This window comes from Aristolochia californica, unplaced genomic scaffold (assembly GCF_029961685.1).
Source record: "Aristolochia californica isolate CCGP_79_NKW_82.1479 unplaced genomic scaffold, dmAriCali1.0.hap1 SCAF_2, whole genome shotgun sequence".
NCBI classification, from domain to species: domain Eukaryota; kingdom Viridiplantae; phylum Streptophyta; class Magnoliopsida; order Piperales; family Aristolochiaceae; genus Aristolochia; species Aristolochia californica.
Window position 1 is genome coordinate 2,804,581 of NW_027181881.1, and position 24,489 is coordinate 2,829,069.

The window sequence follows — 24,489 nt, forward strand, 5'->3', positions numbered from 1 at the left end:
CTTCCTTCTTTCTTTTTCTGTTTATTTCCTATTTTTTAAATTTTACTGCTCTTGTCCAATAAATGGCTATGATCATTGCCCATGATCACCATTGTCATATTTGACACATGAAGGGGAAGAGCCCTCCACGTCTGGATCAGAAATTCAACTCTTCCTAAAATTCAAATGGAGCATGTAAGCAGTACTACTCCAACATGCTGCTTCCATCTCATCACGTTCTCTAGAAATGGATTGTTCGTCTGATCGAGTGCAAATGGGTAGGAAAGCTAGATTTCGACTGCCCTCGTCGAGCAACCCCAGTTGTGAACAGGGAGGAGCTTCAGCAACAAAGCAGTCTCGCTCTTGCACTTCTTAAACAAACGTTTGGATTAGGAAATCTTAAATATTGACCGAGAGAAAATCAGCTTTAGTGGCATTTCGATCTGCGAGATAAAAAATCTGTAACGCAAGGGCTCATGCTTGAATGGTTGCCCAAATCGTTCTCGTTCTGAAACTCGCACAGCCAATTGGAAAAGCTGGACCCGCAATCTATCTTCGGAAGGAAGTAGAACAAAAATGAGACCATCCACGTTCATGTAATTTCCTTTTGACACATCAAATTTGTCTTCATTTGGCCGACGGAGGATCAGGACTCGAGAGACTCCACGTTTGAATTAATCAAGAACGAAAGGTAGCAAAAAGTGTTGGAGGACAGTTGAAAAACGTTAGAAAAAACAAAAGAGAAGATAAAGTGTCTGGAGCCCAGGAGGAATGCTTGACCCAATCCCGAATGCCACGGATAGGTATCAAAGAGGCTGGCCACGCCAGAGGGAGGCTCACTCAGATTTGTGCTGACCGAAAAATGCCAATCAGCCGACAGGAAGAAAGATTCAAAGAAACACAACAGCAGTGGAAAACAAGCGTTTGTCTTCTCCAAAAATAGCACATGCCAATATGCCATGACAGGGACAAGACCAGATCCTCTGTTTTCTTCGCTGGTTTCTGATAACAAAATCGACTTCATACCTGTCACACAGCTAAAAAAGAGCAGAGAAATATCCATTTCCAGGGTTGCAGCAATCCAACCCCAAAAGAAATAATTTCAAAATAATGAATGTGGTTCTTTACATCCTAATCTCGTATTATAAAGAATCAGGAACAACTCAGAAGAAACGGATGAGAGTTAACGTCCCTACCACCAGAAAACGTGCAGGGAGCATGAACACAACGAGCATGTGCAAATGCTGCGATGCAACGAGCCTGCTGAACCGTCTCAGAGACTCCTTCCCGCTTTCGAAAAGACCGGAGAAGGTGAGTCGCTGCTGCTCTGTTTCTGTTCTCAGACCCAAAATAATGCCTGCATCCACGCCCTGAGGGGCCACAAGAGGCCACCACAATTTCCTCCGGCGCTCCCTCTTCACCCTCCTCATCCTGTTGAGCTCCTGGCGGATGACATTCCGTATTGAGAGTAAGTATGACTTCACGTCATGATCCCTGTAGATCGCCCCATCAGACCCATAAGCAGACGGATCACTAAGAATCTCGAGCGGATGAGGGGAGTTTAAAAAAACAGTTTGTGCAGCTCGGAGTCGAGTAGATAATTCAGCAGGATTTGGTGTGAGATCACACAAGACATAGAGCCCGCTGCCGGAAGGAAGGAGGTCGTGATGGGGAGAGAGTGATTCTTCAGGCTGGAGAATTAGGAGCTCCCCCATTGGTGCATATAGCAGTTTCTGTAGACAACATAACAAGGTTGTAAGAAATTAAGCTTCAAAAACAGGATAACAAAGGATAAAAGAAATTATGGACCAACACAGAAGATGGAAAAAAAATTCAACTTTTGGAATTGAGAACTTACATGGTTGTTGAGACAGGGGTGGTTACGAAAGTTTCCATTCACTGCCTTCAGAATCTCAGCCACATGATCTGGGTAGTTGCAAGAGAAGGCTCGAGGTACAATGTCCCTATGCATTGTAACAGCTTGAACATGACTTTGAGGCAAACCTAAAATACGTAGTAGTTGTTCACCACCACACATAACAGACGGGGAACCGAATGTTAATACTGGCAGCAATGAAGAACGTGGGACTTCGCCTCGTTTTAATAACATGAGATTCACTAATAGGGCCAGACATCCCCCTAAAGAATGGCCAGTAAAACGGAATGTGGCAGAATTTCCACGAGATTTGAGATGAGCCCGGACTTCTGGCAACATCTGTTCATAGATTCCTCTTGCAGCCTCATAAATACCTCTATGCACAAGCACATCAAGCCCCTGAAGCCCAAAAAGAAGGTGTTATTTTGATAGCTAGGCAGATTATCATGGCATCAATATGGCATTAACTATGAGTGTGAACCTAATTTGGATTTAAGAGGATCCAATTCATCAATGGAATCCAGTGGCAGAATCAAACCCAGAACTAAACCCACATGAGATGGTCAGAAGATGATTATTTAATACTGTTACAAAGTGACCTAATACCATACCCAGTTTGCAAGCTACCTCGAATAGTTCACTGCCAAAGTGCAAAAAGGACCACTAGTAGAAGTTAGGAATAAGCTTGAAGAGCTTGAAAGTATCGCTAACCAGACAAACAATACTAATTCCATCAAAGAAGAACTTTAGCTCAATACTCAACCCATGTCACCATACACAGACACTACAAATAGCATCCATTCTTAATTATTAATAAACAAACACTGAAGGAAATTGTCTAAGGCCTCATTCCATGACGTGTGTTACCAATCTCAGTTCCACTATGAAAGATGCAGTAACATCATAGAGAAAGAAACTATGCATACCTCAAATTGGATGGGCTCAAAGAGCAGATTTGCTTGCCAAGAAGCCAAGGAGTCTGAACCCTGCACAGTTTGTGAATATTAAACAAGTCCCTACAGGTCAAACCAATTCAACGTACATATAATTAGGAACAACTGTTCACCTGAATTGCAAAGAACCTAGTCGCACTGTTGTCATCATCACAAATAAACCATTCACAAGGAGATGAATGAACTGAATTCAAGTCCTTCACCACTGCTTGCTTCATTTCCTCTTTACCTGCCACCACTGCTGTAACGGAACTTGTAGTGGCCATAAAAGAGGCCACCTCAGAGCTTGTCAAATGATTTCTTTCTTTATTATTACTAACATTAAAATCTTTGACAGGGTCCTCTACTTTTTTGCTTTCTAAGGATTTGAAAGGAATAATGCTTCTTGTTTGTGATTGCACATAAGATGCAGCAGCTGCAGCAATTTGATAGGCTGCTGAGGCACTTATCCGATATCCCAGTTTCTTCTGTTTTTCAACCTCTGAGATTTCTTCTGTTTCCTTTCCTTCATTTCCTTGTTTCTGAGTCTGAAGTTGTGCCAGCCCTTGATCATTTTCTGTTCCAATCGTTTCAGATTTCTTTTCCTTTTTTAAATTTGAGAGCTCAGCTTTCTTCTCCAAGGAAGACGTTACAAAACGTAAGCCATGGTTTTTCAGGAGATTTCCTGGCTGAAATAAACGGACAATAAGTCAAAAAGGTTTCAGAGGACAGTTTCCCAGTGTCTAACATGATTTAAAATGACGAAAGCAAGATCCTATCATCAAATCTAACGTAGATTGCCAAGTGAAAGTAGGCAAACGATTGGCATCGGATAGAAATGTCAAATTATCAAACAAAGGCCACATCTACGAGAATTTTTTTCAAAACGTCATAGCAGGAACAAATCTGTAGATCCCCTTACAATAGAAACTAAGTTTGTGAGCATCTAGCATGTATTTACTAATTCAAAGGATTAGAAAGACCTTTTTTCCTCAAGAACTTGAAAATCCTGTTATGAAGGAGCGAAATAGAAGAGCTAAGGACCATACCTTAATCCTGTGTACGGAATACGCCAGGTTTCCCAAATATGACATTCGGGCGTATAACCTAGCCTCTGCCAATGAGACTCTCCTCAAAAATCTAGAGAAAGAGTCTCTATCAAATTCCACTTGATCCTCGTCGCCCGAAACTCTGCAACCATCCGCATCACCTTCATTGCAGCAGGAACACGGAGGCGAATCTTCCTCCACCAGGCCTCCTTTTTTCTCCTTCTCTTTTTCTTTCTCCTCCAGTAGCTCTTTTTTGCTCTTCTTTTTGTCAGACCACATGGATCTTATACGCAAAATCTTCAACACCCAATTTCCTCCTCTATTCCCTACGGAAGATGCCTCTTCTTCCTCCTCCACCTTGTCAATTTCATATACCGCTTCTTCCCTAGCTACGGCTTCGTCTATAAGAAATTCGTCTTTCCTCTTCTCACCAGCAGACCAAAGGTACCTGAACGGACGCACAAACGAATACGGCATTGCCGGATCGACCATGGATTCCATAGAAACGCTGTTGCTACCACTGGTAGAAGGAGAGGCGGTGCCCCGACCGACAGCTTTAACTTGCGCCGGATGTGCACGCGAATCGACACCGCTGCCCACCGGAAAGCCGGAGGAAGAAGTTATCCTGCAGATCCCCGCGCCACTGAGACAGAGACTGTCCATTTTCCTTTCCTCTCGTCCCCGATAGAAAGGGAAGAAATCAAGTAGACTGAAATTGAAAGGAGAACTACCCGGTCTTCGCTCCCTGTTTGCTGTTAACGTTCGCTACGATCGAGAGGGAAAAAGGGAGAAAACAAATAGGAGAAGGAGACCTCTGCCTTATACGCTCCAGCCGTTTCTCACCGATTTCCTAAACCCATCGGAAAACGAAAAACTTTTAAAAAGTTCTAGCGTTAGATTTTAGTATTTCTATTTTTTACTCCCTTTCTCTCTCTCTAAAAAGATCGCCGGCCGCCTGTAGATCGGCGTAATGAACGGCATCAAGACTTTCCACACCGGGGCGGGGAGGAAGTTGGCCGTTGGCGTACGGCGAAGACGTTTTTCAAAGAAAGAAATATTCCCGTAAAGCCACGTCAACCGTTACTGATCACCTACAAGCCACCTCCGTTACGTATCTTTATTGCATTCCGCGGTTGCGCCCACCGGCAGACGGAATCACGTAACTCCACAATGCAGGTAATCGTCCTTAATCTCGACCGTCCACGTTGCACGAGATTGGATAAAATCCGATGACAAAAAAAGTCGCAAAATTGAATAACGACAAGTGGCGACGCTTTCTGGGATTGTTTGTGGGGAAAGACATGCATAAACGGGCCGCGGATGCGGGTCCGCGGGTCAGTGTTTAAACGGGTCATAGAGACCGTTACGTGCAAGCGTTTCCGATGGGCCACCACGATGTGATGAATAATCCGGTACGACAAATGGCAGCGAACTTTGCGGTGATTGAAACCCGTCATGGTCTCCAAGCCACATGTACATTAAAGGCTTTCGGCCGGGGGGTGTTACGGTTGGTCACATAGTGTACATTAATGCATGTATAATGCATGTGTGTAGTTGAATAAAATGCCAACGAGATTTTGATTGACGAGTTCTTTTAACAATAATTCGTTTTTACCTAAACACGGTCACATAGTAAGGGATACGTCTCACTTGGCCGTGTCTAGGTTTCATGCTACGACTTTACTTGTACAACTTTAGGACCACATGTAAGTGGTAGTTTGTACTTTACACGTAATTATGTTATATACTTCATTAATAGGTTTTTATGTTAATGTGTTTGCTATTTTCACATTACGAAATCATTATGCAGCCATGGGAAATAAAAGTGATAAAAAATTATTCTATTTTTATTTTCTTTACTATAAAAAAATTATATTAAAATTTTTAATGTAATCAATTTTCTTATTATCTCTTGTAACATGTGAGATAGGAGGATTGAAGTAAAATTTTGGATTTTATCCTCTAAAATATTTACAAATTGAAGTCAAATAAAAGTTTTTTTTAGTATTTTTTCCTATAATTTTGTATTTGACATGGGAAATAGGGGTGGCATTAAACTGAGCTGGTTTGCGATTATATCGAGCTTAACTCGGTTTAGATCGATTCGAAATCATGTTGAATCGAATTCGAGTGGCAATTCACGTTTGTTTAAGTAATCGAGCCAAACTTGACTAAGTAGCGATTTGGTTCACGAGCTCGCGAGCCGGCTTTCTAGTTACTTAACACCAAAACCCCCTTTCTAGTTTTCCTTCAATTTTAGGGAGCTTTGTTTCAAACTCTTTTGAAACTCCAAAGTCCATACGGGAAAATTGGTGACACAATCTCCCTCTCCTCTAGTCCTCTCTAGTCCTTCCTTCTTTCTCCAATTTTTCGTAAGGGAATTTTACTTAAATACCCATTTAAAAGAAAATATTTTTAAAAATACCGATGTCATCAAAATATTTCTAAAACTACTCAACTTTGACTGGTCAAATGCTTATGCGTGCATTCAAAAGCGACACATAAGCTTTGACTGCTTATGTGTTGCCATGTCATCTATGTAGTAAACATAGATCGACACGCCGTCTGCCACATCATTATTTTACCATGTCATCTGCCACGTAAGCTGACACGTCATGAAATAAAAATTAAATATTTTTTTAAAATAAAAAAATCAGATACATTTTTTATTACCTAATATCTACAATATTGGACATTCATCTTTGGGAAAAGTAATAAATGTTATGTGTCGAAGCCTAAAAATTATTTTAGAGTTTAAAAATACAATTTATTTGTATAATTTTTATCATATTATTTACAAAATAATAAATTATTAAAAATATATATTAGTTAATTAAAAATCTTACAACACATTTTATTATCAATTAAAAATATTTATAACTGAAAAAATATAAAATTTTTACTTGAGTTTAAAAAATAAATGTACTGGTATACTTTTTATTACCTTATATTTAAAATAATAAGTTATAAAAAATCTTACTCTTACCATTTTAACACCTTTTTATTATCGATTTAAAATTTATTTTAATAAAAAAATTTGAAAATTTTAGTTTTGAGTTTAAAAATCAAATTTATTTTTACCTTATATTTAAAATAATTAAAAATAAAATAAATATATAATTAATTAAAAAATACTCTTACTAATTTAAAATATTTTATTATTGATTTAAAATATTTTTGTAATTTTTTAATTTTTTAATTTTTTGAGAGGGGGGCGTCGAGGGCGAAGTCTGAGGCTAAGCGGTGGGGAGCGACGGCAGCAGGCACTGCGAGAGGGGAGAGGAGAGGGGGAGAGGAGAGGAGAGGAGAGGGGAGAGGGGGGGGGGGGGAGAGGAGCTGAGCGATGGCCACGAGAGGAGAGAGGGCGAGGCCAGAGGAGGTCGAGGCCAAGCGGCTGTGAGAGGGTGAGAGGAGAGGGGGAAAGAGGAGAGGAGAGGAGGTCGAGGCCAAGCCACGACAACGAGAGGAGAGACGGCAAGGCCAGAGGAGGCCGAGGCAAAGCAACGGCGAGAGGGCGAGAGGAGAGGAGGCCGAGCGGGGCGACGAGAGGGCGAGAGGAGAGAGAAAGATGGGAGGGGACACATAAGGTATTTAAAATAATTTATTTTGAAATACAATAGGGTGGAATACAGTGAGGATTATTTAATTTTTATTTAATGACGTGTCAACTTACGCGGCAGATGACATGGTAAAATAATGATATGGCAGACGACGTGTCGATCTATGTTTATTGCAAAGATGACATGGCAACACATAAGCAGTCAAAGCTTATGTGTCGCTTTTGACTTCACACATAAGCATTTGACCGGTCAAAGTTGGGTAGTTTTAGAAATATTTTGATGACGTCGGTATTTTTAAAAATATTTTATTTTAAATGGGTATTTAAGTGAAATTCCCTTTTCGTAACTAATCAAAACAATTTATTCGGGAAAATCGAATTTGGACTCTTTTCACCCACTATGATGTCAATTTTCTTCCTTGCCTAATCTATTCTTTAGCGTCTTCATCTATCAATCAATTGTAACTGGCTTTTGGTGTTGCCCATGGAAGAAATTTGATGTAAAAGGTAGGTCTGTTAACTTTTTTATTTCCATTTTGAAGGAAATTCCTCCTCAAAGGGTTTTGTTTTGTGAAAATATTTGTTTTCTTGTTTTTTGTTTATTATCTTCTATTTATGAAACTATGATTAGAGAGTAATTATTCGATTTTGTGAAATGATTGGTTTTTTTCTTTTCTGGTTATTATTTTTTGTTTTTCTTATTTGACGAAAATATATGAATACGGCCTCTTGAAATAACAAAGAAAAAAACTCCTTCCCCAGCCTTTTAATTGGTGCCTCTGAATGAGAAAAGGAGAGATTTCTACATCTTGCTAAAAATTAAATGGACAAATAAACAAATCGAATAGTAATTAAAAAAAAAAAGGGCAAAGGTGCCTTGTTCTTGTTCTTACCAACCCTATTGCCCAATTCTTGCCTATCCTCACACAACCTCCAATTTTTTTCCTTTCTTAGGCCGTTTGTCTTTCTATCTGTCTAGGGTTCAGGGTTTAGAAATTAAATGGGCAAATAAACAAACTGAATAGTAATTTAAAAAAAAAGGGCAAATGCGCCTTGTTCTTGTTCTTGCCAACCCTATTGCCCAATTCTTGCCTATCCTCACACAACCTCCAATTTTTTTCCTTTCTTAGACTGTTTGTCTGTCTATCTATCTAGGGTTTAGGGTTTAGGGTTTAGAAATTAAATGGACAAATAAACAAACCGAATAGTAATTAAAAAAAAAGGGCAAAGGCGCCTTGTTCTTGTTCTTGCCAACCCTATTGCCCGATTCTTGCCTATCCTCACACAACCTCCAATTTTTTTTCCTTTCTTAGGCCGTTTGTCTGTCTATCTGTCTAGGGTTTAGGGTTTAGAGTTTAGAAATTAAATGGACAAATAAACAAACTGAATAGTAATTAAAAAAAAAGGGGCAAAGGCGTCTTGTTCTTGTTCTTGCCAACCCTATTGCCCAATTCTTGCCTATCCTCACATAACCTTTAATTTTTTTCCTTTCTTAGGCTGTTTGTCTGTCTATCTACACAAATCTTTACATAAAATAATAAATATAATTAACAAAAATTCTTTATTTATGGGCACTCCAAGTGAAACTTTGAAAAGAGAGGAGAAATGATTGACATTTGCTCTTAATTATTAATAAAAATAGGATAAAAGGTATATTATAAAATAAGATATATCATTATAGTTTATAGACTATACACACCCAAGGTTTGAATCGAATTTTTAAGAATATGCACAATTTTATGTAGAAATTATGCATAATTTTATATAAAATTTATTTAATATGTATTTTATGCAAAGTGTTAAGAGTCGGTTGGGGTTCAAACGCGGCTCAAACTCGAGTTCAAACTAAGTTAAAATTCTTTAGCTCGACCCTGTTCTGCATGTTTCTAATTGTGTGCAGTTGTAAGGAAAAGAATAGGGGATGTAGCTCAGATGGTAGAGCGCTCGCTTAGCATGCGAGAGGTACGGGGATCGATACCCCGCATCTCCAACTCATTTTACCCGCGAGGACATCTAGGTATTAGAGTGGGGAGCTTCTGGATCGTCTTCTTCAATTTTTTCAGATCCAACAACCATGACCATAACGAATGCAACCTGGAAATCCTTTCTTCTAAACTCAACTCTCGTTACTCGGAAACACAAGTCATAAAATTCTTCCTCAGTCTCAACCGCTTGTCATCTCCAAATGATCGTGTCTTGCAGGCAACCTCGCGTGCTTCCCACGCGGCTTTTGACGATCCTCACATCTCCAGCAGCTCCCACCAACACAGGAGACTAAAGACGGTGACTGATCAAATAAAAGATGGGAAGCAATTCCAGAAGTGGAGTTCAGAATGATCGAGTCTGTAATTTTTTTACTGGTTAATACTTTCTGTGACTGTATCTAGAACTTCTTACAGAGGGAACCCAGGTATGAAATTTCCATTCGAAGGAAAAGTCTTGACAAGTTGTTGATTACTGCACCTACTGCCATCTTCCTCTCCACTCTCTAATCTTTTTTAGCATCTACTCTCTCACCAACTCTTTGATCCCTGTAACAATAGATCACCAAAATGACCTTGTTTATATGTTCATTAGGTCATGGAAATTGGAAGAAAACAGTTCTTCTTCATTAGGATGAGGCTCTGTTTAGCATTTCTTCGTTACTGAAGGGCATTTCAAGTCAGTCCATATTTCGGTTGGTAACTTAATAAAGATTTACGTCGTAGAATCACGCGAGGCTACCCTAAAAGTAGTAATGTTACAAGGATATATTACAGAAATCTCTCCGTTCAAAGTGTAATACCTACATCCATGGCTTCCTCTCTCACTATGAAAAGTTGGTTCTTCGCCATTGCCATTATGTTGGTCGCTACCCTGTGTCACTCACGTATGTGTAATGGGAAAGAAAAAAAAAAGTTCTTGTTGGATTCTTTTGGTTCTGTTCCATTTCCTGGAATTTTCATCTTACCTTGTCTCTGAATGTGCAGAGCAAATCCCTTCACAGATCGTCACCAGAGCTCTCTACTGCCTCAACAATCGTCTGGTTGGCTCTCTCTTGCCAAACTGCGTTTTAGCTTTAATTAACCTCCTTGTTACTCGTTTTAATGGAGAAGAAGTTTTTAAATACCCAGAACCTACAAATGGGAAGTCGTTCAGAATCTTAACGTGATCGTGTTGGTTTTCGTTATGCAGATTTACAAAAGCTGCCAAGAAGATTACCGACTCACCGTGGATGGAAAGATTAATGTTCCTCCGGAAGCCGTCGACGCGTACTGTACCGGACCTTGCATAGATGAGACGAGAGTCGTGCTCAACTGCGTCGATGGTATTCTCTCCAACTTCATCTTCGACAATGGAATAACTACGAAAGCCGTGAGGTCCACCATTATCGCCGCATGTAGCGACTCAAGTGAGAGAGGTAAGACGAATCACTGACGAAATGATGAAACTGCAGATTTATCAGCTAACGGTCATTAACCCTTTAATGTTTTAGCAGGAAATTTCAACGTGGCTGCACATATCCTCGATGATGACAATCACGCAGAGCTTCTTCGTCCTCTGTACACGTCCCTTTGCGCTTTGGCAATGTTTGTTCTCTGGTGTGCTTTCTTACTTTGAAGATTTAGCTGTTTACGACTATGTTTTAATCTGCCTCTGCTCCGGTCACTGCTATTGATATCGTCACTAGTCATCTGAGCTTGTTGTGCAATAGAAATATGCAAAAGAACATATCAGGTCTTGTATTCGAAATTCTAAATGTTTTCCTGTCTGGTTCTGGAAGAAAAAAAAAATTTACTGCCTGAAGTGATGTATAAAAGCATAAAACCGACTTCAAAACCTATCTTCGATGGCTAATCAGTTCAATTATATGGGATTAACGAGAACAAAGATCTTGAGTTTATTAGCTTGAAATAAGATTTCTTGGTTAAGTATATGGCTGTGCTAGGCTTTATGGGCATTTCTTTTTATGAAAAAATGAACCTCCTTTACAAACCCATTGCCATCAATCATACAGTCTTTATGTTCTAAAACTCTTCTTTCAGGCATTTCGTAAAAGAGCTTTCTTGCACTTTTAAGATCTCTGCACTTGGACTACATGTCAATCAAAGAATTCCCAACTGCTATGACTTTGGAAAGCCCTTTCGAATCAGCATAAGAATGTATCCGTTTGCCTATTTCCACTGCTCCCAAGCGAGCAGAGACGGGCAAAATTATTACCAGAGTTGCGTCATCTGGCTTAAAATCCATATTCCACATTTCTCTGAAAAGGTTCATAGCTTCATGGTCATGCCCAGATTGCAGAAACTCTGTGGTCATGGAATTCCAAGAGACGAGAGTTCGTTTATCCATTCCCCGGAAAAAACGAAATCCAGTTTTCACGTCTCCCGCGAATCATCTGATTCCAAACAATCGGTTCCCTATGAGACATGGAATCAAACATCCGTGTTGCATCCTCCAGCTTCAAGATTGATCTCAAGATTTTGTTACGAATGTCGCCACTTCTACTGAAGTCTGCAACAAAGATGAGATTTATCTCGAGACATGTTCAGAATGCTGCGTAAGTTTCTGTTAAATACAAAACAATCAAACTTAAGTACTTCAAGCTATATGCCAACACCAGGGTCTGAAACGTACAAAAATTCCTGCCTGAAATTCATCACCCACTCTCTTGTTTAATTGTATTTCATAATTTCCATTTTTCTTCCTGCGATTACAGTGAGAATTAAATATATTAAGGAAGTTTAATTCTGTTATCATTCCCAACCTATCTTATGAGTATATTGGAGAGATCTCTGGAATAGGACATGAACTTCAGTTTAACCAAGCCAAAAGCAATAGGACATGAACCACGGGATTCTCACTTTTTTTCCAGGGAGAATTCAAAAGAAGAAAACCAGAATTGAATCAAATCGGAATTTGGAATTGCTGAATGACAAAAAGATGCATAGCAAACCAGGGGGATTCGACACTCAATAATACACTTGACTGGCCAATGAAACACAATGAAGAGGAAGTCAAAAGCTGTCAGATTCAATGAAGATATAATGGAGCTTGTACATGGAGGATGGCTAGAAATTTGCTTAACTATTCAATTCAACACTATCATTTTTTGTAAGAACGGAAACCTCCAAATCCCATCAAGGCTGCTACATCAGGATCTTCCTCCTCTGCATTCTCCTCAGCTGCCTTCTCTTTCTGGGAACAAAGCCAACACATACAAATTAGAGAGGGAAAATGCAAAACAAGCTTGAGGTGTATGTAAACCACAGCAGGATCACGTTACAGAGATGATATCCACAAAATAAATTATAGGAATTAAAGAAAAATGCCCCCACTAGCATGTCTATCGGCTTATCAAACACAGATACAGGTCATTTCTTTAACGTGAGCCCAAATGATAAGACATTCATGTGTGCTTATCGGCTATATTGGATGCTTTTGATTAGGATGCAGCAGCTCAAATACTGTGATGTGTCATACCATATCAAGGGTCAACCTCCAATTAGAGTGAGATGCATAAAAAAAAAAATCATGTTTAAGGAGATGTTCATCCCAAGTAACTGTAAAACTTACTAGCTTCTCATTTCATCAAACTTATGACAGGCAGGGGGTTCACAGTATAGGCTTTGGGGGTTACCATGTTTTACCTTCTTTTCCTTCTTCCTTTCTCTGCGTTCACGCTTCCGTTCTTCCTCCTCTTGTTGTTGTTTCAATATCCTTGCATCTAAATCTGATTGATCAAGATCAAAGGTACCATTTGTCCCTCAATATGAGTGCACACAATAGAGGAATCCAAATAAAGCACCTAAACACGCTAATATTCTACAATAAATTGCCCAAAGAATATTCAGCCGTGTAAAATTAAGAAAATTTTCTATGCTTACCCTGCTCACTAAAGCTCCCCGAAGCTTTCCGCTTCTTGAGAATTTCAAATCTTTCTTGAACCTTTAAAGAGATTAAAAAAATGACCAATAAGTTTCTTTAAATAAAATAACCAACTAGTCACCACATCAGCCATTGTTCCCTTTGCCCTTCTTGGGCCCTCTTAATGATTTTTTTCTTCTTATTGTCCAAATAAAAAGGTACCTGTTGAAGAGATGCTCTCTCTACTCTCATAGACATACCTAGTGCTCTTTGATCTGAAATTACATCAAGAAAAACAAGAATCAAATAAAGTCACAGTCAGAACAGCCCTTGAAGACAAAGGCAAAGAGCCTGAGAGGAAAGAGAAGTACGCTTTTTCCCATTGATATGGTCCAAGTAGTTAGCTGAATCCTTTACTACACATTCACAAACTGAACAATAGTACCCTGCCTATGTAGAGGACAAAATTGCAGTTAAGTCTCCTCGAGACAACCAGAGCAATTTCCAGCAACTTGTTACTCCACAAATTATATCATGTTTAAATCACAGGCATAATAATTTTAAGGAAACCCTGAAGCTGAAAAGTAAGAAACTTCAGAACAGGCATGAACTATTCCATCCTTACTGTGTGCAAGAAATGCACGTTTCTCCCGGCTCACCCTGAAACAGCGCAAGGCAAATCCGTGTCAAAGCAAAAGCATGGAGGGTGTGTGAGATCTTTTAGTTATGATAACAACATGCAGTCAAAAGTGATGATTGTGGAGTAAACAGGGGCATAGGGCACATGTAAGAGAATAGCACCATTATCATAGATGAGAGAAAAGTGCATACAAGAGACTAAGACAACCACAGGCAAGTTAGAGACCAAGTGTAGCACAATCATTCTAATTGAGAAGCCATAATCAGAGTTTGCCTGCCAGTGATGCCAATTAAAAGATGTCATCATATGGAAAATGCCAAATTTTACAGTGATTGGTAATAAGCCATAGATTCCATAACAGGCCTGAGAACATAATAATCACTGGTCATGGTAAGAATCACACCCAACACCTCTTTTCCTCCTTTCTTGTCAATCTTCGAAAGCCAGCATTCTATTCCTCCTTTCCTCTTTTTGTTGTTTTAAGCCAACATTCTTTACATCCAGAAATATCAAATTATTATTGCAACATGAGATAGGATTGCAGGATCACCCGATTGGAGGCTTAGTCTTCAAAAGTTATGAAACCAACCAAAACTGTAAACACATACTGTTGACTATTAAGTTTTTTTTTTTTTTTTTTTTTTTTTTTTTTGAGTGTTTGACTATAAGGAAATTTGACCAGAATAATTATGAACCATCTTAATCACAGATTGTCCATCAACAGTCACACAAAGATTTAATAAGATCCAGCAATTTCCACTGTGGAAATAACCATCTAAACCACACCCATGGAGTTTGCAGCTAATCTTATGAAATACTACCATCAAGGTCCAGAACATGTGATAGTACCTATGGTGCCAAGTTCTGCAGATGCTAAAAGAAAATTTGACATGGAAAAAACCTATTGACAGCTCACCCTATTGGCTTATGAAGTATTATTTGAATCAAGCAGATTTCTGCATATATCCATAAGAGATCGCATGCTTTAACATACAGAAAAAGATAATGCTAGGATGTAAATATATGGTAATGGAGGCTGCATAATGTTTCAAGCTGAATGGAATCTAGCAAATTCTAGAAACCTATGGGCACATCTACTCAAGGATAAATATTTAAAAATCTACTTCAAGTAGCACGTATGAAGCAAACTCCTGGCTGGAGACATTTGGAATTATGTGTTTTAGGGGGATTAAATAATGTGAGTGATCAAAATATTCAGAAATCTCCATGTTAGGAGTGCTCTCAGCAACACTGCATTTTAATTTTCATGAATGGTAGCAACCTTATCAAACAAAAAATCTTAAAGGGAAATGCAAAACTAAAAAAGAAAAAAGAGGGAAATTACAATCATACATCAAACAAAAAAATAGCACAATCATACACTGTCAGCTGGCATGAGAGGGAAGAAAATCTCCCATGATAAGGGGGGAGAGAACTTTTCCCTTGTACAATCATGCATCGACCATACTGCTCTTACAGGACCCGTTAGAAGGAACACACTCTTCAATTGGGATGTAGTTCAATGTCTGCTGGTTATTTTCCCAAAGTCCCAGTTTGACATATTAAAGAAATATCCAAATCTTTTTTTTTTAAATAGGCATATCCAGCTCTTGGTCTTTAAAATGTAGTTACCATTTAATGAAGAACTAAAATAAATATCTATTTAAAGAAATATGGATTAGAACTAAGAGTTTTTTTTTTTTTTTTTGGTCATATAAAACTCTTTTGGCATTTTCATATACATGGTAGATTTACTCGGATTTTTATAGTACTGTATATATGGAAAAGTGGTATAATTTCAACATTAGCGTAGTCCAAGATAGTATAACTTTTAGTTCACTGACAAAAGAGATATTGTGATGTTCAACCTCCTCGAAAAAGGTCGTCTATTAAATGTGCAAAATGTTATCAGCAGCAGAACATTTTTATTTAGTCAGTTAAGTATACTTCCTTTCCTGACCAGTAAAAGCTACTACGGAGCTTCAAAGGCCATGAAAACATGATATCCAATCTTGAGGACCTCAAAATATCAAATAAACATTCTTAAAGACTGCACCTACAATTTATCTTTAAAGATGACCATTTAAATGTATTCAGCAACTATAGACCTACAAACTCTTTTTCTCAAATATCATTCAGAGGTACAACCAAGAAATACCAGCACTGAGACTTAATGGAAAACCCAGATTTAGGAATCTATTGTATTGTGGCAACTAAAAGGCTCAATTTACTAATGGCAACTAGAAGGCTCAAGCTACTAATGTCATGGCATGGATGGCCATTTAAAAAAAATAGCATGGATGGTCAAAACCCTAGCTCCTCCAAGTAGGGTAGGTTACCTCTTTGATGAGATTCACAGCACTCTCCCTCATGGCAAGTAGATCGGAGGCATGTTCTAATATCAGCTAACAGTCTACCTGACCAGCTAGCCAAAGAAAGTCGCAACTCCTTGCTGTTGGAGATCCTTTTCCTATGTACCTTATGGGGCACCCTATCTACTATGTATTTGTATCTAGCTCTAGCTTTCTCAAAGTACTAAAAGCATCTCATCATTTAAAAAAAAAAAAAAAAACAAATAAATAAAGCTCAATACACAAGCTAATGAATCAATGCCTACAATAAGAATCCCTTGTTTCGAAACAAGCAGAAAAGTGGATATCAAAACAAGGACAAGATCTCTCACTGGGAGAGGGCTCCCTTGCTAAAAACAAAAAGTCATAAGCCAATACCCTGGGAGTGACTTCTCCTTCTATCTTCCTGAACCTTATCCATAGTCAAAATATTTTACAATCATATCACACAAACTCAAACAGCAAGCTGCCTCCAATCCCAGCATACCAAAGCAAGAAATTATATGACTGATTCTCTGGTACTGAATTCACAATGACAAAATTTAAAGACCACAAGATATTCTATATCTAGGAAATATTGAGAAATTTACCTGTTGGCTCAAAGGTGCTATTGGTGTAACAACCTGCAGCCAGAAACACCAAAGTACATAAAGACCAAGAATGCAAAACAACTTTAGGTTGGACATGATGGATTATGTGAAAAAATAAAAAAAGAAACAATAAATTCCATACACATGCATAAGGAAATCCAACAACTGAAAAAATAAAACATAAACAATAAATTCCACACATGTAGAGAAGAAAATCCAACAGCTGGTAGTGGTTACCTGAGTTTTTCCTAAACAGGAAGACAGGTCTACTTCATAATCCCTGTGCTTCAAGGGTTTCCTTTGAACTAGGGGTCCTTTTGCTGAGCAAGTGTGCATATTATAGAAGAAAGAAAAGCATCAGTTGGAATTCCATAAGCCTCTTCTCAATGGCAATTAAGCATTACTGAAAAGCATAAAGTAGGAAAAAAGCAAGGAAAAGAAAAACTCACATTTTGATTTAAATCTTCCCTCTTGGTCCTGAATAACATGTAAATTAACAATTAAGTACTGAAGTGTACTTGTTGAGACCTAAAAATTTTAAATTTATACAAGCCAACCTGTTCCTCCCGCAAACGAGCTCGTTCCAAGTACTCTTCTTTGTTAAATTTCCTTCTATTGGTATTATCAACCCCACTAACCTACATATGAAGGAAACATGATGAGCTAATCCATATGTCAAAATTCCAACATTTTTCAAATAAAAAACGCCATTCAAACAAAACACTAAAATAACGAAAGGATGGGAAAAAAAAAATCCAAGCACTCTTCCCCAACATGTTTATGTATGAGTGAACTAACGTTTAAGAAAAGTAAAATGCCAAAGAAATAAACATGCTAGCCCCCCCAAAGCCAACTTCCGCTCAAGCTCAAAATCTCAAATCACATTGCTTGAGCACATGGAGAGAAAAGAAAAGGCAGAAACTCGAGAAATAATTGTAAGTGAGCAAACACTGATCTGAAGAGCCTACATAAATTCCACCTAAAAACTTATCAGGTTGTTTAATCAATGTCTGGAAATCCATAAGTTGCATATTACATGTCGAAGTTGTCACAATACTTTCGAAAGTCAAAAGGATCATCGTCACCCAATAACCAAGAAAATAATACTCTGATAACCATATGAAAAAATAAAGGTTCTTCCATAAAAAACGTTCGAATGCAAAGGAAACTACAGAATATTTTGTGAGTTTAGATAATGCAACTACCAAAAGCGGCGCGATTTAAGTCAATTAAAAGAAGAAAAAAGGTGACAGGAACTTACTGTTGCCATGTCTCAAAATCTATCACAGGAATACCCCAAGCAGTAGGGCTGCAAGCTCTAATTCTCTATTCTGTTTCGGCTGGGAAGAGTTCGGAAGAAGCAGTAAAGCAATTTTGAAGCAAGACTAGTTTAATAGTCAAGATCTATTTCAGTTATCTATGTTGGGCGTTTGGTCTAGTGGTATGATTCTCGCTTCGGGTGCGAGAGGTCGCGAGTTCGATTCTCGCAACGCCCCGTTGATTCTAGTATTTTTAATACGACTTGAGAAATCTTTCCTATTTTTATTGATAATTTTTAAACACAGCTCCCTAATATAAACATAGCTCCAACCACACTCTTCCAGTTTCAAAATATAAAGGGAGTTACCCAAATTTCATGATGATCGTATCAATTATCAATAATGTTTTACTCTATCTACATTTACACTTTAGTTTTAAAATTAAAAAAAAAATTATACAAAACACGTTTCAAACCCAACCTCTTTAAATGATGCCACAAAGGAGGTTCCTCTTCTTCTTTCATGATTGTAAAGCGAGAGGGAGAGGAAGAGAGAGGGGAAGACAGCAATAGTTAAGAGAGATGAGACATGTCCCTCTCCCTCTTTTTAGACAAGAAAATCAGCCCCTCCGAAACCAGTTTGCTTAATTGTAACTCATTTGTTTACCTCCAGCTATGGTGATCTAGAGGGAGTGGTTATAACTGCCCATTATCCCTACAAAATATCATTATATACTACAAAAAAGTTTGCTTCCGAACGGATCTTCATGTGTTTCACAATTCTGAAGCAATTACTGTCACCACAGTGAGCAATTTTTGGGCAAAAAAAATTTCGAGCTTAGAACACCATAATGTCCACTTAATAGTTCATTGATCACAGTCTTCAAAGATCAAATGGGGTAACACAACATAGAAAAGAAGATATAATGCCTAGTTAAAGGCACACTGATTTCTACATATTTCCTTCAGGAACTTCGTGACAAAATTGTAGTAATTGGGTAAATTTGGATGGTGAAATGCACAATAGTGAATTCAGAGTGGAGCTGGCAAGGATTACAGCAAAAAGCATCCCTTCACCATTTAATACAGCAAAAAATCGCTTGTTACTTTGGAATCCCTAGGGCTTACCTTCCTGATTAATTTCATCATGGTACATTTGTAACAGCTGCAATTAGATCTTTAAAGAACTTCCTTGATCTTGGTTTTCTGCTCTTCTGTCAATGAACTGGGAAACAAAACTTCATAAGTAACATACATGTCACCTTTCTTCAAGCTAAAATGCTGAGGCATTCCTTCTCCTGTAATTTTTTTGACTTGTTTGGGTTTAGTGATCCCCTGAAAAAAGGTTTAGCAAGTACGTTAGGGTCCTTGAGTTTCAGAAAACTGAAAGAGCAAGAGACCATGCAGTCACTCTTTTTCTAAAAAGGAATATGTATGATACACTTACCTTTGTGCCAACTTCCACCAGATGGTCATCAAGATGTTTGATGGTCTTTTCAAATCCAACAAGAGCTTGGAGCTGAAAAAGTCTCAAAAGGTTACAGTCCCAGCACATTGTAATTTTCTATGAACTAAACTCATAAAAGTTCAAAGATTACCAGGGAAATTGTCACAGTTATATGCAGGTCATTGCCTTCTCTTTTGAAGCGATCATGTGGAGCAGTTCTAATTTTAAACTGTTAATTGAAATAAAATTATTGTAAGTAGCTTGGAATACTTTTTAATAGCAGAGAGAGAGAGAGAGAGAGAGAGAGAGACCTTCAAATCTCCAGGTTCACCATCTGTTATTGGCTCACCATCCTCATAAAACACCACCTCCTATGAAAAGGCCAACATTAGTTGATCGATTAGTGCTGAAAGATAGATATATAATAACCATAGAGCACCTTCCCAAGAGCTACAGGAACAGGGTTAAGTGACTAAAATATTTCCTCATTAAAATTTCACAATGACTTAAAATAGACATGTGAAAAATGTCAATGGGTGCAGATGCTTACTTGTCCATCTTGCATGCCTTTCTCAATGTCAACAGTTAGAAAATATCCTTCTCGCTCAAACTTTACATTGGGGCATTGTTCACATACCTAAAAGCAAAGAAGACAAGTTAAATATAGAAAAGCCTTGGCCTCTTTGTATTTTCGATAACATTGATTCTTGTTTGTATTGTCCACAAATTAAGTTCTAAGTTTCTATATCACAAATTGGTGATAAGTACAAATCTCTGACAAACACTTACCGATCAAAATTGAATTAAATCAGATGTGTAAATGGACATAATCAGAAGGAGATGCATATACTGTGAGATGGCCAAAAACGGCTTCATCACGAAAAATACACAGACTGCTTGCACATCAGTGCAACTCACAGTCGAAGAGAAGGGATGGGATTTCTTAATCACAGAATAGCTCTTTAATACATATAATATCAATAGATTAATACACTTACAACTGCTTCCTCAAGCACACCATTACGGTATACCCACTAAGTAAGCACTCAAGGATGGATTTTTAAGTTCCTCAGGAATACATATTTCAAATATCATGAACTTTTTTGTCTGCCAAGGACTTTGTTAGGCACCACCATAGAAAGGGTATTTAAGTCTCCTTGGGTGTAAAAGGGACATGGGGGTAATTTTTGCTCTAAAATGTATATAAAGTATTAATGGATTAATAAACTGAAACCTGCTTTGTTAAGGAACTGCTCAGCATTTTTGGCTGATCTTGTTCATTCAACAACTACAACCTTTGCTTTCATGCTTTTGCCACATAAAAACAGATTCAACATGTGTAGCTTTTTCTTTCTTCATTAAAAAATCAAATGTATTTGTTATTTCAGAAACAAAGGAACTATCCAAGTTTTTATTAGAAGAAAGAAAATTATTTAACTGCACAAGTAGAAAATGTTATACCTGCTCTGTCATCTGCTGAAACATCCCAGGGGCAATTTGCTTATGATAGACTTCATTTCTACAGTTACAACGCCTCTTGCCAGGGGCTGGCTTCAAAATATTTTTTTCCCTCCAAACCTGAAAGATTATTCATGAGTTATTGGTAAAGAGAACAGAAACAATAAAAATAACAGGTCATCCAAATAAAAAAAGAAAGAAAAAAGTAGATAAAAACATTGGTTGTGGTGATAGCAAAACCAACTCCACTAGCATTCAGGACTTCGGGAAGTTCACTTTAGAAAGCCCATCACTACATTTCTAGTCATAAGTGAAGTGTTTCGCTGAAAGAAATTGGGGAATATATACATTAAAGGAGGCTAACCTTCAAGGACCCTCCCATGTACAAATCTTCCAAAGTTGCGTCCAATTCAACGACAACATCATCACCCTTCACTATCCTCTCTTCCTCTTCTGTTGGACCACCGCCAAAGAAGCTAAAAAATGATAAAGATATTAGCAATCATCGCAAACAAAGACGGAAGGGCACAATGTCAAGTTGAAGGGTGAACTAATTCACAAGAGGGTGGTTAAATTGAATCAAAGCAACAACACCAGCTGCATAATTGACAATCAGTTAACTTGCATCTCACGTTAAAAGAATGAAAAGTAGAAAACATCATATGGATCACTATAAACTTTAAGACTTAACAATCAATGTCTCATAAAAGAGTATAAATTTTTAATAAAATGTTAACAGGTTAGATGCTTAAGAAAAATGCATTGATCAGGCATTTAATTGGGAATATAGATGTCAAAGGTAAACACCAATGTGAAAGATCCGTGTCAAATGCAGTTTCTCAAGAAATGGATGAAGTTTAGCAGTTCAGCAAGCATTAGAGACCTCAGCCCTAGAAAGCCAATGAGGATGAACTTGTCAGCATCAAACACCAAATAAGGAAAATTTTCCCAAACTAAAGAGCCCATATACTTTTTTGCAGGGTATACAGGGTATACAGGGTAGTAGTTGTTGTAATGAGCTTTGAGACTACAATCGAAGCAAAAAAAACATAAATACTACCAAGAATCTAGTTTCCTGATGTATTACATGACCATCCCCTCACCTCCTACGGTAATTTTAGCTCACCTGAAATTTCTTTGATTTTTATCAATATTTCTCCGATCCTTAAGGAATCCACTTCAGTATGAATTCTAAAATTGATTTTTAAGGTGTCATGCCTATTTGGGATTTTAACTAATTAAAATTTTTATAGTCTTCTCTTAACCTAGAGCTATATATATCTATCTACTTTATTATGTTTCTCTCTCTAAGGACAAAATTTCATTTAGGTGAAATTGCATGTCCACTGGATGGGTCCCTTTGCCAGTATTCTCAAAGATCAAATGTGAATCTGTAAAGGGACCAGTGAGTTTGTAATGAGGGAGGAGAGAGATGCTAAAAAGATTTGACTAGAGCTTTTAGACGGACTTTTTAATTGCTTTTTGAAACTAATTTTAGAGTCAAAGCATTCTCACTTGCTCGGAATCATTCTAACCAATAAGAAAATCTTGTACAATACCCAGGGTATAAATACTAAAATATTTCTGAGCATTAAAACAAAAATGATACTTATGCAAAAGTTTGCCAAAAGCAAAGTTTTCTCATCCTTTCCTATTCCTGTACAACATGAGGGAGTTTTCTGCATGGTCATAAGGTAGTTTGACGAAATTACCAATGTTTTATTACAAATGAAGGTTATACAGGATAAAGTGATGCAGACAAATTTTCCTAATAAGCCCCAAGCATTCACGTCCTTTCGTTCCATACACAATATCTCATATTTCTCCAGAAGTAAGATCACCTAAGCTTTTGATGCCCAATATGTACCGCCATATAAGTGCAACAATTAAAGCATGATTTGTGATTAGACAGTATTCAGGCTCTTGTTTACTTGCTAAACAGGGATGTAGCTGCTAATCAAATTTGCTTATTTTAAAATTTGTATGCAATGTCTCTAATAGAAGTGCCACAGAGAAAAGATAGAAAATTCTCTGGCCTGGTTAAGTTTTTTTGTGGGCAAAAAATAACTTCATTTGTCTTTGGCTCTTTGGGACAGTAGTGTTACACGGAGAAGTGCCATAGAAATTCAGCAAGCAAGCAAAAAACAGAAAAAAAAAAAAGAACTCTGTCAGAGGAGTACTTGCTAAAACTACTCCCCTTTGTCAAACTTGTAGGCACAGCTTCACGCGTATGATCAAACTAAGATGTGTTTACTCTGATTAAAATCCTATAATGAACGCCACAACCTCAAAGCAGTCAAAGTTCAAAATTTCAACGAAAAAATATCCTAATAATTACTTGAAATGCACTAGTCTAAGAAAAATATTTTAGGAATATGTACCTGCTAAAAATGTCTTGAATATTCATACCAGCACCCCGGCCTCCATTGGCAGCACTTTGTTTCAGGCCCTCTTCGCCGTACCGATCATAAATATTCCTCTTTTCACGATCAGACAGCACTTCATAGGCTAATACCCCCATCGAAACATAAGAAACAAACATTATAAGACTGGGAAATGATTTTGTCCTCTTTAAAATCTTCCAGATCGAAGCATACCGTTATTGATCTCGGCGAATCGCTTGTTTGCTTCTTCATTTCCAGCGTTCTTGTCTGGGTGGTATTTCAACGCGAGCTTCCGGTAAGCTCGTTTGATCTGCTCGTCCGAGGCGCCCTTGGAAACTTGCAATATTTCGTAGTAGCTTTTTCTGTAAAATAAAAATAATAACAGAACAAATGCATCAGTATCAAACATGGAAGGAAACAAAAAGGGACAGAGAAAAGAGAGAGGAATACAAAACGCACCCTCCTATAACAGAAATTATATGCAGAAGGACAAGGATTACGAGTAGAAATCCAAATCCGGATTTCTGAAACGCCATTGCAGTCTGCCTCTGCAATGAGCCTCTTTAAGGTTGCACCTGCACCGTGGGATCCCCAATTCACGAAATAGGGCTTGGCTAGGCTTTAGGAAACTCAGTATACATTACCGAATAGATCTCCGCCGCTCTCCGCCGGACCCTTCCTCGCCTTTCTGACCCTCGCCGTCTTCTCCTTCTAAACAGGGGGAGGACGACAGCACTCGCTTTTTCGTGCGAGTTGGCTCCAACGAGCTTTCGGCCCGGGAGCGACGTGTATCAGACCAAATCGACCAATCAGATGAACAAAACTCGTGCCTTGAAGCAATAAAAAACCGCCTCGTGGCAAAAAAGTGTGACACCTGAGTTCGTTGTTTTGACAAGCACAGAACCTTGGGTTGACGAAGTTGACGGGGAAAAAACGGCTACTAGAAAGTACACGACACGTAGATAATGTACTTTTTATATTAATATTACATATATAAACTACAATAAAATTTAAATTTTTGTGATATTATAATATTGAAACAAGTGTAGATTGAATTCATTAATAAAATAAATTTATGATAAAACAATTAAGAAAAGTCACTGCAGCCGTCAGGAAAAA

General features: G+C 38.0%; 4 protein-coding genes and 2 non-coding genes across 7 annotated transcripts; 3 read left to right on the plus strand and 3 right to left on the minus strand.

Moving 5' to 3' along the window:
* Nucleotides 1–989: 989 nt before the first annotated feature.
* LOC137956021 (phospholipase A1 PLIP2, chloroplastic-like) lies at nt 990–4,786 on the minus strand. Its single transcript, XM_068803310.1, has 5 exons — nt 3,837–4,786; nt 2,922–3,476; nt 2,782–2,841; nt 1,838–2,254; nt 990–1,712 (listed from the first exon to the last, which is right to left on the minus strand). The coding sequence occupies exons 1-5, from the start codon at nt 4,497–4,499 to the stop codon at nt 1,143–1,145; spliced, it is 2,265 nt and encodes a 754-aa protein (XP_068659411.1). The 5' UTR covers nt 4,500–4,786; the 3' UTR covers nt 990–1,142.
* Nucleotides 4,787–9,312: 4,526 nt separating this feature from the next.
* TRNAA-AGC (transfer RNA alanine (anticodon AGC)) lies at nt 9,313–9,385 on the plus strand. The gene has a single exon. It is a non-coding gene; the product is annotated as a tRNA-Ala (tRNA).
* A 163-nt stretch (nt 9,386–9,548) lies between these two features.
* On the plus strand, nt 9,549–11,087 carry LOC137955283 (uncharacterized). 2 transcript variants are annotated; one of them, XR_011113136.1, is made up of 4 exons: nt 9,549–9,805; nt 10,365–10,420; nt 10,570–10,795; nt 10,874–11,087. XR_011113136.1 is itself a non-coding variant. In XM_068802151.1 (4 exons), the coding sequence occupies exons 1-4, from the start codon at nt 10,189–10,191 to the stop codon at nt 10,993–10,995; spliced, it is 480 nt and encodes a 159-aa protein (XP_068658252.1). In that variant the 5' UTR covers nt 10,152–10,188; the 3' UTR covers nt 10,996–11,087. The 2 variants fall into 2 exon arrangements, 1 of the variants encoding a protein (XP_068658252.1); XM_068802151.1 differs by lacking the exon at nt 9,549–9,805 and adding an exon at nt 10,152–10,264.
* A 993-nt stretch (nt 11,088–12,080) lies between these two features.
* On the minus strand, nt 12,081–18,149 carry LOC137956311 (uncharacterized). Its single transcript, XM_068803756.1, has 10 exons — nt 18,085–18,149; nt 17,381–17,461; nt 17,273–17,300; nt 17,061–17,143; nt 16,824–16,856; nt 13,614–13,692; nt 13,465–13,517; nt 13,263–13,323; nt 13,026–13,108; nt 12,081–12,573 (listed from the first exon to the last, which is right to left on the minus strand). The coding sequence occupies exons 1-10, from the start codon at nt 18,091–18,093 to the stop codon at nt 12,481–12,483; spliced, it is 603 nt and encodes a 200-aa protein (XP_068659857.1). The 5' UTR covers nt 18,094–18,149; the 3' UTR covers nt 12,081–12,480.
* A 98-nt stretch (nt 18,150–18,247) lies between these two features.
* On the plus strand, nt 18,248–18,319 carry TRNAP-CGG (transfer RNA proline (anticodon CGG)). Its single transcript has one exon. It is a non-coding gene; the product is annotated as a tRNA-Pro (tRNA).
* Nucleotides 18,320–19,058: 739 nt separating this feature from the next.
* Nucleotides 19,059–24,139, minus strand: LOC137955958 (dnaJ protein ERDJ3B-like). Its single transcript, XM_068803198.1, has 11 exons — nt 24,015–24,139; nt 23,830–23,945; nt 23,584–23,732; nt 23,368–23,494; nt 21,351–21,462; nt 20,990–21,106; nt 20,079–20,165; nt 19,840–19,899; nt 19,680–19,757; nt 19,529–19,600; nt 19,059–19,416 (listed from the first exon to the last, which is right to left on the minus strand). The coding sequence occupies exons 2-11, from the start codon at nt 23,904–23,906 to the stop codon at nt 19,261–19,263; spliced, it is 1,035 nt and encodes a 344-aa protein (XP_068659299.1). The 5' UTR covers nt 23,907–23,945; nt 24,015–24,139; the 3' UTR covers nt 19,059–19,260.
* Nucleotides 24,140–24,489: the final 350 nt, after the last annotated feature.

Excerpts from the sequence above, each read along its gene's own strand:
- LOC137956021 (XM_068803310.1), bottom strand. The coding sequence starts at position 4,499 with ATGGACAGTCTCTGTCTCAGTGGCGCGGGGATCTGCAGGATAACTTCT. Across the intron at positions 3,477-3,836 it reads ATTCCGTACACAGGATTAAG|CCAGGAAATCTCCTGAAAAA; the intron begins GTATGGTCCTTA and ends CGTTTATTTCAG. Across the intron at positions 1,713-1,837 it reads ACCCCTGTCTCAACAACCAT|AAACTGCTATATGCACCAAT; the intron begins GTAAGTTCTCAA and ends TGTTGTCTACAG.
- LOC137955283 (XM_068802151.1), top strand. The coding sequence starts at position 10,189 with ATGGCTTCCTCTCTCACTATGAAAAGTTGGTTCTTCGCCATTGCCATT. Across the intron at positions 10,265-10,364 it reads CGCTACCCTGTGTCACTCAC|AGCAAATCCCTTCACAGATC; the intron begins GTATGTGTAATG and ends CTGAATGTGCAG. Across the intron at positions 10,421-10,569 it reads ACTGCCTCAACAATCGTCTG|ATTTACAAAAGCTGCCAAGA; the intron begins GTTGGCTCTCTC and ends TTCGTTATGCAG.
- LOC137956311 (XM_068803756.1), bottom strand. Across the intron at positions 13,693-16,823 it reads TAGCACCTTTGAGCCAACAG|GCAGGGTACTATTGTTCAGT; the intron begins GTAAATTTCTCA and ends TCCTCTACATAG. Across the intron at positions 13,109-13,262 it reads GGGGAGCTTTAGTGAGCAGG|ATTTAGATGCAAGGATATTG; the intron begins GTAAGCATAGAA and ends TTGATCAATCAG.
- LOC137955958 (XM_068803198.1), bottom strand. The coding sequence starts at position 23,906 with ATGGCGTTTCAGAAATCCGGATTTGGATTTCTACTCGTAATCCTTGTC. Across the intron at positions 19,900-20,078 it reads AAGGCATGCAAGATGGACAA|GAGGTGGTGTTTTATGAGGA; the intron begins GTAAGCATCTGC and ends GCCTTTTCATAG. Across the intron at positions 19,601-19,679 it reads TAACTGTGACAATTTCCCTG|CTCCAAGCTCTTGTTGGATT; the intron begins GTAATCTTTGAA and ends AGACTTTTTCAG.